Here is a 14,336-nt window from a genome sequence, read left to right as displayed (position 1 = left end):
CTCCTATATCTAACTCCACATTCCTCCTCTGCACCCTTCTCTCAAAGTTTTGGAGCTAAAACGGTCTGTCAGGACAAAAAGAGCGCAAAGGGAAGACAGCGACAACTGGGAAAACAAATCAGAGACGATCACTGAAGGGGACCGACAGCCGCTGAAGCTAAAGGGTGAGAACTTTGTTTGTTTGACTAAACAGAAATGGATTTTCACATACAGCTTAGTATGAGGCAACACTTGTCTAATGAGTTGCAGATCACCAAATATGATTTAATGCTAACAAAACAGCCCTTGATGATATTATTTAAACATTTATGAGGATGCTTTCCTGTTCTGTGCATTCCACAGTACGTGCAATGTCTGCAGTCATTTCTTTCGTTCTGACTGTGCCAGTCATCTCAAACCCTTATGTAAACCAGATGTAGTAGTATACAATCACACACATGCCTCTCTGAATTGTCCACAATCTAATAGCAACAGTGGTTTTCCCTCTATGGGCAGAGCTGGCTGGGAAAGGCAAACATGTGCAAGAAGAAGAAGAATAGCCTCCCAACTCCTAAAAGTCTAAGTGCACTGTACAGTTGTGGGAAGGTCATTTAGGGAAAAGGGAAAGTCTACACCCAGCACTTGTGTCTGAAAAGGGATTCAGTGATTTGTGAGACCAGGCAGCGGTCTCTCTTTGTGGCCACAAAAACAAAAAACACAGTTTTGATGTTTTTAGACAAGTTTTTATCAGAAAAACAAAATACATAATGTAGTAGAACACAGTACACAGCACTTTATCCATGTTTTAGGATAATTCCTTATTTAGTCTGTGTTGTACATAAGTATGCCACAATGCACATTCTGTTTTTATTTATTCTAGTAGTTAGTTACCTAGGGGAACTGAAACCAAAAAGTTTTACTTAATAATGTGATTTCCCCTTTTTGCTCATGTCCTCAAAAATGTCTTTGCTGGAAAAAGTGAATCAAATCATTGAGTCATCCATCACTTATTCAGAGCTGTTGCCAGTTGACTTAAATCCCTTTTTTACAATAGCTTTTCTTTGGTGTGAATCACTTGGGAATGTGTGTGAAAGGGAGAGAAAGAAGGAAAGGGGAGTGAATTTGTAGGTGTTTCATATTGAACCTCAAGTGGAATGACACAGAACAAACAAAAGTTTTTTGCCCGTATTCTGAAAAAGACAATATTCCTGCTAAGCTGTTTATATGTCTAATGAAAATGAATATTCCACTAATAATACTGTTTGCATGCAGCTGTGTGTACTCCAATTAATGTGCCCTAACGTGTCATTTATCATGTGAAAATATGGGAAAGTAGGATGGCTGGAGCTGCTTTTGCATTGGATTTTTTTAAAGTTTCCACAGTTGGCGGACTTGTTGGACCGTGCAAACACAACCCTCCTCTTTTATTCATGTAACCACTTTCTTGTAGAGGTCGTCGTTCATTTAAAAACCTGTAATTGTGCAAGTCTTTCAATATTTAGAAGTAGGTGTGTTTCTTCTTTTGACCAGAAATGTGGGCTTTTCTTGTGGGCATGCATCTCTACCCCAGCCTTACACACTGTTGGCTGATTGTTTTGTGTACAACATATCCATGACAACAAACAAGATGGCAAGAGGCCATAAAAATCCCAATTGTGAGGTAATATGAGGAGATATTTTGAATGCATGTGTCCCAAAGAATGCTCCTAAAACCTGAATAGTACCGACATACCCCACGTCTTACTCAGAAAAATGCTTCATCGGAAACAAGGATATATTAGTAATGCATGTAAACATTGTAATCTTTTACACTGTAGGTATAAAGTTTGTACCCAGATTCATAGCTACACCGCAGTATATCATACCGTTGGTAGATAGCAATTTCAGACTCCTTGTTTACAGCGGTTACAGGGAGCTGATGTTGTGATGTGTTCCTCAGGGACTGGACAGGCTCTGGAGACAGAGAGAAACCCCCCTCCCCTGTCTGTTTGGCATGCTCGCGGCCTGATAAATGGGCAGAGATCATCAGATGTTGAGTTGCATGATGAAAGCACTCAGTTTCCTCGAGAGGCAGACAGAGAGTCCACTGTTTCAGGCCACTGACATTGGAAATCTGAGGGTCATTTTAATGACATGGATGAAAGGGACAATGGTCAGCGGTGGCAAATGGTGTCTCTTTGACTACAGAGCTGTTTGGTTCCATGTGGAGCAGCCAGTGTTGACGGACAAATGTGTAGGATTTAGGGGAATTTAATGGCATCTAGGGTTGAGGATTGCACATATGCAGCAAGCTAAAACTTCTCTCAGTTAGAATTCCTTCAGTTTTTGTTGCTCAGGAGGTTTTTACCGGGAGCCGAATTATCCACAGAGGTCTCTCCAAAACAGGTCATCCTCGAAAATGGACCTGGTGATTAAAACCGGTAAAAACACTGAATAAAGCAGCTTTACATTACAATTACAAATTCTGTGGACATAAACCCGCTCCCTATGTAGATATAAATGGCTCTTTCTAAGGTAATGAAAGCACAACAATTCTTATTTTCAGGTGATTATACACTAAAGAAAATATATTTCTTATATTATATGCCATTTCTGCCAATAGATCCCCATAAATCCTACACACTGGAAATTTAACACTAATGGGTTTTACAGACACCATCCTATAATCAAAATGACATCACATGGTTGTTTGTGTGCAGGATACCAGACTTGTCTCTCATCTTCAAGCAGACATGGTCCTCCTGCTCGTATTCCTAGTTGTGCTGCACCTGGTCACCTTGGCCATGCTCCTTATCGCCACCCTGGAGAAGGTGAGACACATCTTAACTTGTGTTGTCATTCTTCTTACAGTATGCCACTGTTAATCCCTTTATGATGCAAATAAAGCCAAACATAAAAATGCTCTCATATTATCTGATGGTTTTGTGCATGGTGTCATTTTTGTTCTGTCTTTCTTTCTGTAGTCATGGTGGATATGGGATGATTTAGAAATCACAGACCTCTGGTATAACTGCTTCCACGATAATGCCACAAAGACCTGGTTGTGTGCTGCTACCAATGAAAGCGGTAAATTTTCTAAATATTGAATATAATGCACCTGCCTGAATCTTTAAGTTTTGCACCATCAGTGTCCTCCACTCATTCTCTGATCTGTTCTCCCAGACTGGCTGCAGTCCGTCCAGGCCCTCATGGTCCTTGCTGTGGTCTTCTCCTCCATCTCCTTCCTGGTTTTTCTGGGTCAGCTCTTCACCATGTCCAGAGGAGGACTCTTCTACTTCACAGGACTCTGCCAGGCATTTGCAGGTGTTTGAAGTCTTATTCAATTAAACACATAAAATCCTGACAGCATTTTATAGTTTTGCTTTTTCACAGACTGTTAAAGATATTTAATTTATATAAAATCATACAGTGTTCTACAATATGATACTTCACATTACTGTGTACTACAATAGAATACTTCAGGAAACCGTATACAACAGTGGAACTTCTCCATACCATTCATTACAGTAGAGTAATTCATTACTCATGTTTAGATTTAAAGTGGTAAAATTAGCTATATTCTATATTTTTCTCTTCGTCGATAAATCTCAAGAAAAGATCAAAATCAACAATGAATTTATCTCAGTAACAGGTATTATCTGTGTATCCAAAGCCTGAGCGCTGTAGACCCCAATTGTTTAATTAAAATCCATCGAAAACACACTAAGCCACAGTGTTGCACAAGGTGACATGTCCCCTCATTATGACAAGCATGGACATCGTTGTTTAATTTTGAGCAATCCCACGTGCACTGCCCTGCTGCTGTAAATACTCACCAGAGAACCAAATGTGTATTTATCTACAGCTGAAAATAGTCCCCCCAAAAATGCACTATTTGTTCCTGTTTAAGCAGCATTTCCTACAACCTACAGTGCCAGTCCTGTTTTTAAACATGTTTGTATCTTCTTTAGGAACCAGTGGGCTTGAGGCTGAGTGCCGCAGACCGCTTAGGGAAGTCAGAAAGAACTGAGAGACTACTTGTTGGTTTTGGTTCTTTTGTTGTGTGATTGGTTGACCAGAAGAAAAATGAAGGACAATGCCACTGTTATGTCTTCAGAACTGATTTTATTTACTATGTAAAGTTTACGTAAGCATCATTAATAACCTGTAATGTGTAGTTAAGTATGTACACACCAAGAATATGTATGACTGGGGTGACATAAGAGAATGTGATCCCAACTTGAATGTGTCACTCTTGCAGGTTTGACGGCCTTCGCTGCTTGCCTCATCTTCACCTTCCACAGAAAGGAGATCTTAAGCGACTCCAGAGATCTGAGCAAAGGACGCTTCGGCTACTGTTTCATCCTGGCTTGGCTGTGTGTCCCTCTCCTCCTGGTCAGTGGAATCCTGTACGTCCACCTGCGCAAGAAACAGTGAGCCAAAACCAGAGAGGATGGAAAGCCTCTTGACAGGAGGGTGACGCGCTTCACTCACTTCAATCACTTTTCAATTAACAGAGGAAATAAGAAAGGAAATACCTCTTTAAAATGATACAAATCTGCTTTACTTCTGACTCAGTATCCACCCTACTGTTCCGCATGGTATGTGAGACATTATGTCATCATGGTGGCATCTCTTTGTGAGGCACGCTGTCACTCAAGACCAGATGAGAAAAACTAAAACAGTCATGCTGTAAGATACAAAGCTCATATTAATGTGTTACATAAAATATAAGGCAATGAATGCATAACTTGTGCTTGTGTAATTGAATGTTTTTTTGTATTTTGTATATGTTTACTTATTAAAGAAGTTAACACATTGATGGTTGATATGGACTTTACTGAAGAGCATTCCTGTATTTAAAGGGCTTAATCTGTGTAAGGCCTGTTTTTGTTGTGCTTTATCTGCAGCACAGTGCAGGTGCAATCCTCTGACATAACACTGTTTGCGAAAGGGTGCGCCATCTTTGTCTTCTAATCACTCATGATGTTGTGGCCCTCACTGTTTACTTTGTTGAAGTATGCTCGCACTATTCTCTACAGAATACTAGAGGAACATGATAATGATCTGATAAACTGGCCGGTCACACTCGTTATATCAGGATTCACAAACATATTTTTATCCAAAGGTATTTCTGCAGAAATGAAAAAGGAATCACTGTGATTGCACCTGACACCTTAAGGAGGAAGTCAGATACAGTGTTGCGTGTTACTCTCGCCAACAAACCTACCCATCAGGCTGGGCCAGTCCAGAAAGGAAACTGTGAGGTAAATAGCAGCCTCTTAGACAAAGTACACATGGCAATATTATTCGCCACACACCTCACACGCGTCAAGGAAGTGTATGACCTGAAACCAGAATAACAAAGACTATGATTTAATCTAAATTCTGCAGCTGTGAAGATCAGAGAGATGCACAGAGGGATTGTGAGCGTGTGTCTGAGCAGCTCACCGACCTGTCAGCAGCGCAGCATTTCTGGAATCTGAGAACAATGTTGGTGAGAAGGAGTGTAAGGGTTAAGAGGGGTGAGATTGCATGCAGGGGAGGGAACACACAAGGAGCCGCAGCTCCTGACAGCTTTTGAGTAGGACTTGAGCCAGAGGAATGAGGCATGCTGCCGGTAGGTGAGTTTCACATTGTTGATTTCTGTGTCTTCAAACTGATTTTTTCAGACACTGATCACTTTTACTCATTCATTTGTTTCTTATGTCAGCCTGAGGTGGTGGGAAAGGCGACTGCAGATCAAAGACTGGACTTGTGAACCCTGACCAGATTATTTCTAAGAAAGGATTGTCTGCAGCACCAAGATTATACTTGGGCAGCTCGTGCACACATGGAAATATTGTGAGTTTTTGCAGGAGGGATGAATGAAATCACTTTAACTAGATCAGAAGATGACATGAGCCAGCCTGGGTTTGTCTTGTCATCACATAACAGGAGTCAGTAACTTTGACAGGTAGCACTTATTCCCAGAGACGCACAAGGCTGCAGTCATGTCAAACTCCAAAGAGCAGAGCCTTGATGAGAATGCAGTGTTCCTGCCGGTGAACGAGTCCTCCCCGGAATTCCTCCACTGTGAGAAGGAGCGTCAGGCGGTGGAGAGACTCCTTGACGCAGGACCAGAGGCCTTCTACAGCTCCATAGGCACAGAGCGCTCCGGCTGCTTCCTGTCCACTGAAGAGGTCAGCCAGATCACCAGCTGGGCTCAGGACTACCATCTGAACCCTGTACAGGTGCAAAGACAGGAGAATGGAGAGGACGGCAGCTCAGAGATGGAGGACTTCGGTTCCACCTACTTCCCTTCCCATTCAGACACACCAGCCCCGGACCTGGAGCTGGGCTGGCCTGAGAAAAGCCCATGGGTGCCAAAGGGAAGCGTGACAGTCCACGCCAGTCCTCCTGCAGAGGGGGAACCTCCTGTCAGACAGATCATCAGGCAGCACCTGCAGAAAGCTGGACAAGTATGCAAATATGATGTGAATTTTTAATGGACAGTACATTTTTTTAAGAATATGGGTAGTGCTGATATGAGGAACTAGGGAAGAGGAAGGAGTATTTAAAGGTATAGTATGTAGGATTTAGTGGCATCTAGCTGTGGGGTTGCAGAACTGAAACTTCTCCCATGTGCCGAGCATGTAGGAGAACTACGATGGCTGATGCAAAATATGATAAAATGAACGGCCAGATGTAGAGCCAGTGTTTGGTTTGTTCTTTCTGGGGCTACTGTAGAAACAACATGGCCGATTTCATGGAGGAAAACCTGCCGCACATGTGTATATACAGTAAACGGCTGATTCTAATGTAATGAAAATGCGATTATTCTAATTTTCAGGTGATTATAAACAAATGAAAACATAGCTGTGAGTCGAATATACCATTTCTGCCAATAGATGCCTTTAAATCCTGCACATGGGACGTTTACATTTTATGAGACGAAGAGAAATGTTGTACTTTTTCTCCACTATGTTTATTTGGTGGCTTTAGTTTAAGATTTTACTTGAAAAAATATTGAATAAACTCAAAACTGTAATGCACTGCTCAGTTTTAAGTCTTCGACAGCATGTAGTATTCAGATACAAGCAACTTGCACTGCATCAATAAATTATGACACTGACAGAAACTAGTTTTACTTCACTACATGTTGCTGGTAGCACTTGTTCAAGTACCTCATCACTTCTTTCACTGCTGCATCAAAGTAAGTGTCACAATTATGTTATCTTGTAATGACAGAAAAATAAGGAGGAAATGAGGGGTTCCATTTTGTGTAAGCCACTCTCTGAATGATCCCGTCACTTACAGTCTATGTGACATTTTGTGTATGACGCAGGTTATTGCCATTGTGACAGACAGACTGACAGATGGCGCAATCATCGGCGACTTACACAATGCTGCCTCCCGGGGTGTCCCTGTCTACATCATCCTGAATCAAAGGTCCATTCAAGAGAGCTTCACGCTCAACAGGCTCAGGCATCCGGTGAGTCACCTGTTGCAAATCAGCACACACCTAGCAGCCGTCTGCTAGTGTGTGTTTAACATGGCAATGAATGAGATTTTGCGTTGCCAAAATGAAGCAACACCGGTCTAGTTTTGTGGGATTCTTTCTAGCAGAGGTCACATCTCAAAGTAAGTGTTACTTAAGACTTGACACACTGCATATGTACTCTCGAGAGGTATCTCATAAAAAGCAAGTGTCTTCTTACTTTGGCATGCTTATCTTAGGAATGCAACATGTACCCTTAAGGCCGCGTCGCTAAACTGGTTGCACAGCATTCAGCATTGTGTTTTTTTCATGTGGTGAAATGTTGTTGAATGATGTGTTGAATGATGTGTGAACAATGTATGCTCGCAGCACATAACACTGATGAACATAGAGCAGAACCAAATTGCCTGACTACAATTAATGATAATAAATATACAATATTAATTATGCTGGTATGCCATTGCTGTCACAATCTGATGCACAGTGGTCCACCACTCCCTCAGCTTTTCATCTGGCGCCAGCATCATCAGGTCAAATACTTTAGTTCATGACAAAATACCTGAACAAAACCTCTTGTTTAGCCTACATACAAACCTTGTGTATGATACAACATATTACCAACAGGTTCATTACATTGTGTCACGGATAATCCCTAATGTAATTCAGGCTCAGGTTTCAACTTTCAACACTTGTGGTTTGACAGAACATGCAGGTCCGTGTTCTTGGAGGGAAAACCTTCTGTTCGAGGACAGGAAGGATGGTGGTCGGGGAAATGAAAGACAAGTTCCTTCTGGTGGATTTAGAGACAGTGATTCATGGCAGCTACAGGTGAGCAGTTGTGTCTTTTAAAGGAATATCTCACCCCCAAATTACCATTTGTACATCGAGCCCAGTCTCACTCTGAAGTCATCGGAAGTTGTTGGGCAGTGACTTGCGCCGTGAAAAACCAATGAAAAAAGCCATCCAATTGTCGGCATGATACACGACCAGTCGTCGTTGTAGTTTAACGGTGCCCAGTGGCATCAGGGGGAAACAGGGCCTGACAGAGACGAAAGTTAAGGCAGCGAAAGTCTTACTGGGCTGGTGAGAGGGGTGGTGTTTGGGTCCAACAAATACAGACTTTCATCCAAGAGAGCGGTGTTCACATCCCCTAAGATTCTAAAGCCAAACCCTGTTCTTCTTTCCTAAACCTAACCACATGCTTTTGTTGCCTGTGCCCATCCATGTGTGTTTGTTGTTGAAGGGAAAAAAAACCATTAATTCACGGTGTTGTACTGACATAGTGCATTTATTTTGAAAGAGACTGTATGTAAACGTTGAATTTCCTGTGAAAACGGAAGTGTATTTTGAAAGAAGACAATGCATGTAACAGGCAGAACTTGACACAGCGTCCCAGAACGTGAATAACCAACACACCCAGGGTACCTTGCACCTCGTATGTGGACGCGGAAAGTCCATGACCAAACGTCAAGATGTGTCGAGGTCGGAGTGACAATGTGTTGGAGCATCAATTACTCACCCTGCTATGTTGAATTTTGTGACAAGGTTAGGCGATAAGGTTAAACCAATGCAAAACTATATCAGAACACCCATGGAGCCATTTTTGGTCCAAAAAAAAAAAGATTAAATCTGAGCCTTGTAATAAAGGCAACACAGCCTTATTATGTCTAAACTAGCTTATCAACATTACTAATAGGTCAGTAAAGTATTTGTGAGTATTTGGTATCTTGCAGCGAAAGTAAGCAAATCTGTCCATGCACTGTTAAATTTAATGTTTTTCTCCAAGATTTTTCCTTTCTGGAATTGAAATTCATGGCAAGCTTGCTAAAGAGACTCAAGACAAGCCAGGACTCTTGATGTTCGGCAAAACTTAGAGAAAAGGCGCCAGGCCTCATCAACATTTTAGCTGATAAAATGTTAAAACATTTTTTGAATTTGTTGTAGACCTAATTTGTAGGGGTGTAACGATACATCGATCCACATCGATACATCGATTCATTGATTAACGATCCGATTATATCGATGCAAAATGAAAACATCGATCCATATCGTCATCTTAAAGATACACATTTATTTTGAAATTCACATAGCACGTCTGTGTCACCATTTCTGGGCAAGCGCGCCTCCGCTCAAACAACAAACAGAGCTCAGAAATAAAATGGTCAAATCATATTCTAGTTGTTTTTGTGAGTTGATGTAAATGATTGTGTTAGATGGGCATATGATATCGCGTCATATCGATCGCAGGCTCCTGAATCGAATCGAATCGAATCAAAATCGTATCGTGACGGACTTTGTGATATCGGCAAACATCGTATCGTCATCCAAAGAAATCGATATAATATCGTATCGTGACGAAGCTGGTGATTTACACCCCTTCTAATTTGTTGTAGGCAGGGGCGGCTGTGTTCAGGAGGTAGAGTGGGTCACCCACTAATTGGAAGATCATTGGTTCAGTCCCTGGCTCCTCCAGTACACATGTCAAAGCATCCTTGAGCAAGATACTGAACCCCAAATTGCTCTCGATGGCTGTTCCATCGGTGTGTGAGTGTGTTAAAGGAAAAAAAATTGAGTTGCAAGTGGCACCTTGTATGGTAGCCTCAGCCTCTGTGTGCGTGAATGGGTGGATGTTACTTGTAGTGTAAAAGGCACTTTAAGTGGTCGGAAGACAAGAAAGGGGCTATACAAGTGCAGTCCATTCTATGGGTTACACATTTTTACAATTGGATGATGTAAGAATATCTTTAGAGCCACAACAATAATAAATGAAAGTTAACATGTCTAAAAATAACCATGATTCATTTCCATGTAGCCTAGTTTTTGGTCAAAGCCACAGGGAGCCATTGGAGAGAGGCTTAAGAGCCACATGCAGCTCAGGAGCTGCAGGTTGCCTACCCCTGATCTGGTTGTATGCTCAGTACTTCCCAAACAGACTGTCTTTTCTGGTGTAGGACTGAACTGAAACTGAAATGTATCTGTGCTCTTTTCAAAGCCAGACTCCATTGACAAAAACAGTAATTTTACCTCACTGAACACAGGAGCTGCTCATCTAATGCTGCCTCAATCGGCAGTTTGTTTGTGCTTGTGTGACTTTGCTGAATCTGAATGAACTCTTTTAAACACCAAAACTGCAAAATAATGCAAACAAACTAATTTATTGAGGCAGCGGTTGACCAGGAGCTCCTGTGTTCAGTGAGGTAAAATTACTGGTTTTGTCAATGGAGTCTGGCTTTGAAGAGAACATAGATAAGTTTCACTTTTAGTTCCCTGTTGGAAAGCGCCGAATGCTTGGGATGTCCTGAGCATATTACGGGATAAATGAGACTTGAATTATACTGCACGAGTTGTGGATGTTTTGATGTAGTTTAGCTGGTGTTAAACTTGTTCCCATATGGCTTAAATTCACCAAGAATATTCTCTGTGTTCGGATTATTTTTTCACGGGAAGCATGCAAGAAAAACAGAAAGTTTTCTTTACAAATTCAGTGTAACACATGGTGAGTAATTGATACACAAATGATCATTGGGGGGTGAATTGTTCCTTTGACTCATTCCTTTTACATGTATCACACACACACACACACACACACACACACACTTGAGAGTGATGTAACAAGCTGTCTCTGCACTCTGCAGTTTCACATGGACAGACGCCCACCTGCACCGGCAGCTGATCACCGTTCTACGCGGCCCAGTTGTTGACTCATTTGACAGGGAGTTCAGGATCCTTTTTGCTGCTTCGCTCCCCGTCCCAGACACGTGGAGGACTGCGGGTAGTCATGTAGACGTGACTCATCAGCTGAGAGACCATACAGATCTCATTTTTCACAAACATCACCATTTGGATCCAGAGATTACCACCCCTCCATCCCCACCTGCTGACTCCCTGCTGGACTGGGAAGCCATGGGGGTTATCCAGAGAAACCAGTGTCTCCCGAGCAGTCCTCTTGGCCAACATGAGGAAATCATGGTCAAGGAAATGCTGCTGCAGAATAATATGCTGTTTGATAAAAACATACCCATTATGGGTATAAATAGAAATGGAAACCAAGATGTGGATAAGAAAAGGTACATGGATCAAGTTGACTCAACCAATCTATGCTGTCTTTGGACCAAGCATACTATTTATCCTCCTGAGACTCTGCGTCCTCGTATGTGGACATCACATTTCGTGTTTACTTAACCTTATATTTCATTCTACTTAACTAAGACCTGTTGTCCTAGTTCGTGGACACTTTTTTGTGCCCTCCAGTGGTAGTAAGAGCACAATACACTAATCCATGTAAGAACAAGATGGCAGCCATCTCTGCCAAGTCAGTCTGCAGCCGATCCCGACACAGAAGTGGCTAAAGTCCAAAACCTGATCACATTTTATGGCTGAAACTTGTTTATTTATGATTGATAATGTTTGTAGTTTGATATGGCAACAAATTTGACCAATTTTAGCAACAGTAACAAGATAAGACACGATTAATTAGAAAGTACTCATTTGAGGATATTGGGACTGAACTATCGTTGACAATGGTTTTTAGCTAGGAGAAATTAAAAATGCATACCAAACAAAAGTTCAAGTCTCAGGAGGATATATATGTATTTAAAATTCACTTTGTCACAATTTTTTTTTTTCTTCTTTTGTTATTCTACAACAATTTACCTTTAATACAAACTTACACCAAAATACTGAAACAGCATCGTTTTAATATCTGCTGCCGGTTGTTAGGAATGACTTTACTGATCTCTTTTTGTATGTGACAGGGTATATGAACACCTCTCTCCAGTGACAAACAATGTGCCAGATAAATCAACACCTTTCCAGTGAGTCTACAGCTAATTTTGACATCGTACAGATTAAGAGTATAGGCTCATGTATTGATCCATTAATTTTTATGCAAATCTTCTCTTAATGGGATCTTGATTATTTTCATAGCAACACACAGCCCTCACCAACAGACCCGACAACGCCAGAAAAACTGAACACATTTAATGAATACAGCAGGTAACACCCAAAATATACAAAAGGAAAACATTGAATGAATTAGTATTTAGATGTCATATCCAAATGAATTTTTTATCTCCTACAGGGTGGAACGCATCATAAATAAAGCCTTTTCCAGACAGCTCTCCATAGAGAAGAACACCAATTTAGATGACAGCACAACAAGACTTGATAAAGCAACAGAGCCGGTGCACAACATGATCATACTCTCCTCTTCTAAGAGAAAAGAGCGCTCAAGGAGGGAGGCCACACTGCCAGAAGAGAGCAGCATAAATGAAATTAGCTCCAAAGTGGAGAACACACCATCTTCTCGAGTAAGTAACTGGCCTTCTCTGTCATAACACTTGAGTTAACCTTGCGCTCCTGTGAGCTGAGAGAAAACTGAGATGCATTTCTGTGCTCACAGAAACCCATCATCCTGAGGGTGCCGCAGTCTGAGAGCTTCAGCTCTCTGAGTGACATCATGAAGAGGATTCAGCCTCAGCAGAGCACTCCAGGGCTGCTGAAGAGAGGATCAAAAGTTGCTGTGTCAGAAATGAGCCGGTCCATGATGGACCTGAGCATACACAATGCAGATGATGACAGAGGAGTCCCCGTGCCGAGGCTCAAGGCCAGTGTAAGTGTGTGGGTTTGTGATGTTTCTATGTGAAGAGGGAAACACTTTAATCTTTTACTAAAGTACAAATACTGTGACAATAAAATAACCCCAACACACAACTCCAACACCTCTGCTGGTATCAAGTCATGCACACTGTTTTGATATTATTTGTTTGGTTTTGAGACATCCACCTCTGCTTCCAAAACAGTGGAGGTCAATGGAGTATTTTTTTGTTTTTTACTGAGACGAATAATGCAAACAACATACAACAGGCACGGTTCACACATACATATCTGGGAATCACACAGTGTGGCCAAAGCTCCCCATATACACCCTTGTACACTCACACAGGTAATATAATACATAATAACACACTCACACTCGCACAAACACACACACAAATGTGCATGAGGTCAATGCAGTTTGTGGTGCTCACTGACAAAGCGATAACAAATTATGTTATGTAAATCTATTTTGAGAAAAGAGTCCTGGTATTTCAGATAATTTCACAAAAATCAGTGTACATGTTTCATTGGTGCTGTTTTCATATCTTCTGTTTCCTTGGCAGTGCTTTGACCCGGATAATATGACGCCTGCCCTCGCCCTGATGAAGAAGAGGAACGATGGGTTGAAACCTTTATTATACAGAACGCCAAAAAACTTTCTGCCCAGAGAGAGGCCTCGAAGCTCCAGTTATGCACTCAATTTGGACTGGAGGAGGTCACTGGCAGAGACGGAAGGTGAACAGGAATGAGGAGCGAGGAAGGAAATACATGAGGAGCCTAAAATGTTCTGTGATAACATTTTTTGTCACTGAGGAAAGGCAGCTGCCAGCAGCGGATCTTTACGACCTCTGCAGTGTTAATGAAGTAACCCAAAACTGCTGTGACTCTGAAAAAAAGCACACCAGTTCTACCTGTTGATCTGATGTCCCACTGAATTTGATTATTATATGTTACACTATTTGATGCACTGCTTTACTTTATAATATGTTAAAATGAATAAAATTGTTCTGTTAATGCTGCTCTCCATGAATAGTATCACCTATTCAACCAGGATAGCTACTGAGATAGAGGAAGAAATTAAATGAATAATTCAGGTAAATAAATAGAAAATAATTTTAATAACAAATAAATACAATAACTACAAATTTACCAAACCTTCAGGAGTGGCAAGAGATTTACATTTGTGCCAAAACAGATATGAAACAGATGTTCTCAATTATTTTCCTAGATGTTTGTTTTTGTTTTGTGAATGTGCAAGCCAGGAAATAAAAGAATTTTTAAATGTCCATAAATGATTTTA

General features: G+C 41.3%; 2 protein-coding genes across 3 annotated transcripts; both read left to right on the top strand.

Moving 5' to 3' along the window:
• On the top strand, positions 1-4,780 carry emp3a (epithelial membrane protein 3a). Its single transcript, XM_050038004.1, has 5 exons — positions 1-164; positions 2,679-2,789; positions 2,943-3,045; positions 3,142-3,282; positions 4,220-4,780. The coding sequence occupies exons 2-5, from the start codon at positions 2,712-2,714 to the stop codon at positions 4,393-4,395; spliced, it is 498 nt and encodes a 165-aa protein (XP_049893961.1). The 5' UTR covers positions 1-164; positions 2,679-2,711; the 3' UTR covers positions 4,396-4,780.
• A 124-nt stretch (positions 4,781-4,904) lies between these two features.
• fam83e (family with sequence similarity 83 member E) lies at positions 4,905-14,318 on the top strand. Of its 2 annotated transcripts, none has more exons than XM_050038001.1 (10): positions 4,905-5,578; positions 5,672-6,419; positions 7,286-7,432; positions 8,142-8,266; positions 11,074-11,505; positions 12,193-12,252; positions 12,365-12,433; positions 12,519-12,747; positions 12,840-13,049; positions 13,600-14,318. In XM_050038001.1, exons 2-10 carry the CDS (start codon positions 5,952-5,954, stop codon positions 13,783-13,785), a joined length of 1,926 nt encoding a protein of 641 aa, XP_049893958.1. In that variant the 5' UTR covers positions 4,905-5,578; positions 5,672-5,951; the 3' UTR covers positions 13,786-14,318. The 2 variants fall into 2 exon arrangements, with proteins under 2 accessions (XP_049893958.1, XP_049893957.1); XM_050038000.1 differs by having other exon boundaries at positions 4,905-5,582.
• The last annotated feature ends 18 nt before the right edge of the window (positions 14,319-14,336 follow it).

This window comes from Epinephelus moara, chromosome 24 (assembly GCF_006386435.1).
Source record: "Epinephelus moara isolate mb chromosome 24, YSFRI_EMoa_1.0, whole genome shotgun sequence".
Lineage (NCBI taxonomy): Eukaryota > Metazoa > Chordata > Actinopteri > Perciformes > Serranidae > Epinephelus > Epinephelus moara.
This window is presented reverse-complemented; position numbering and strand designations above follow the sequence as displayed.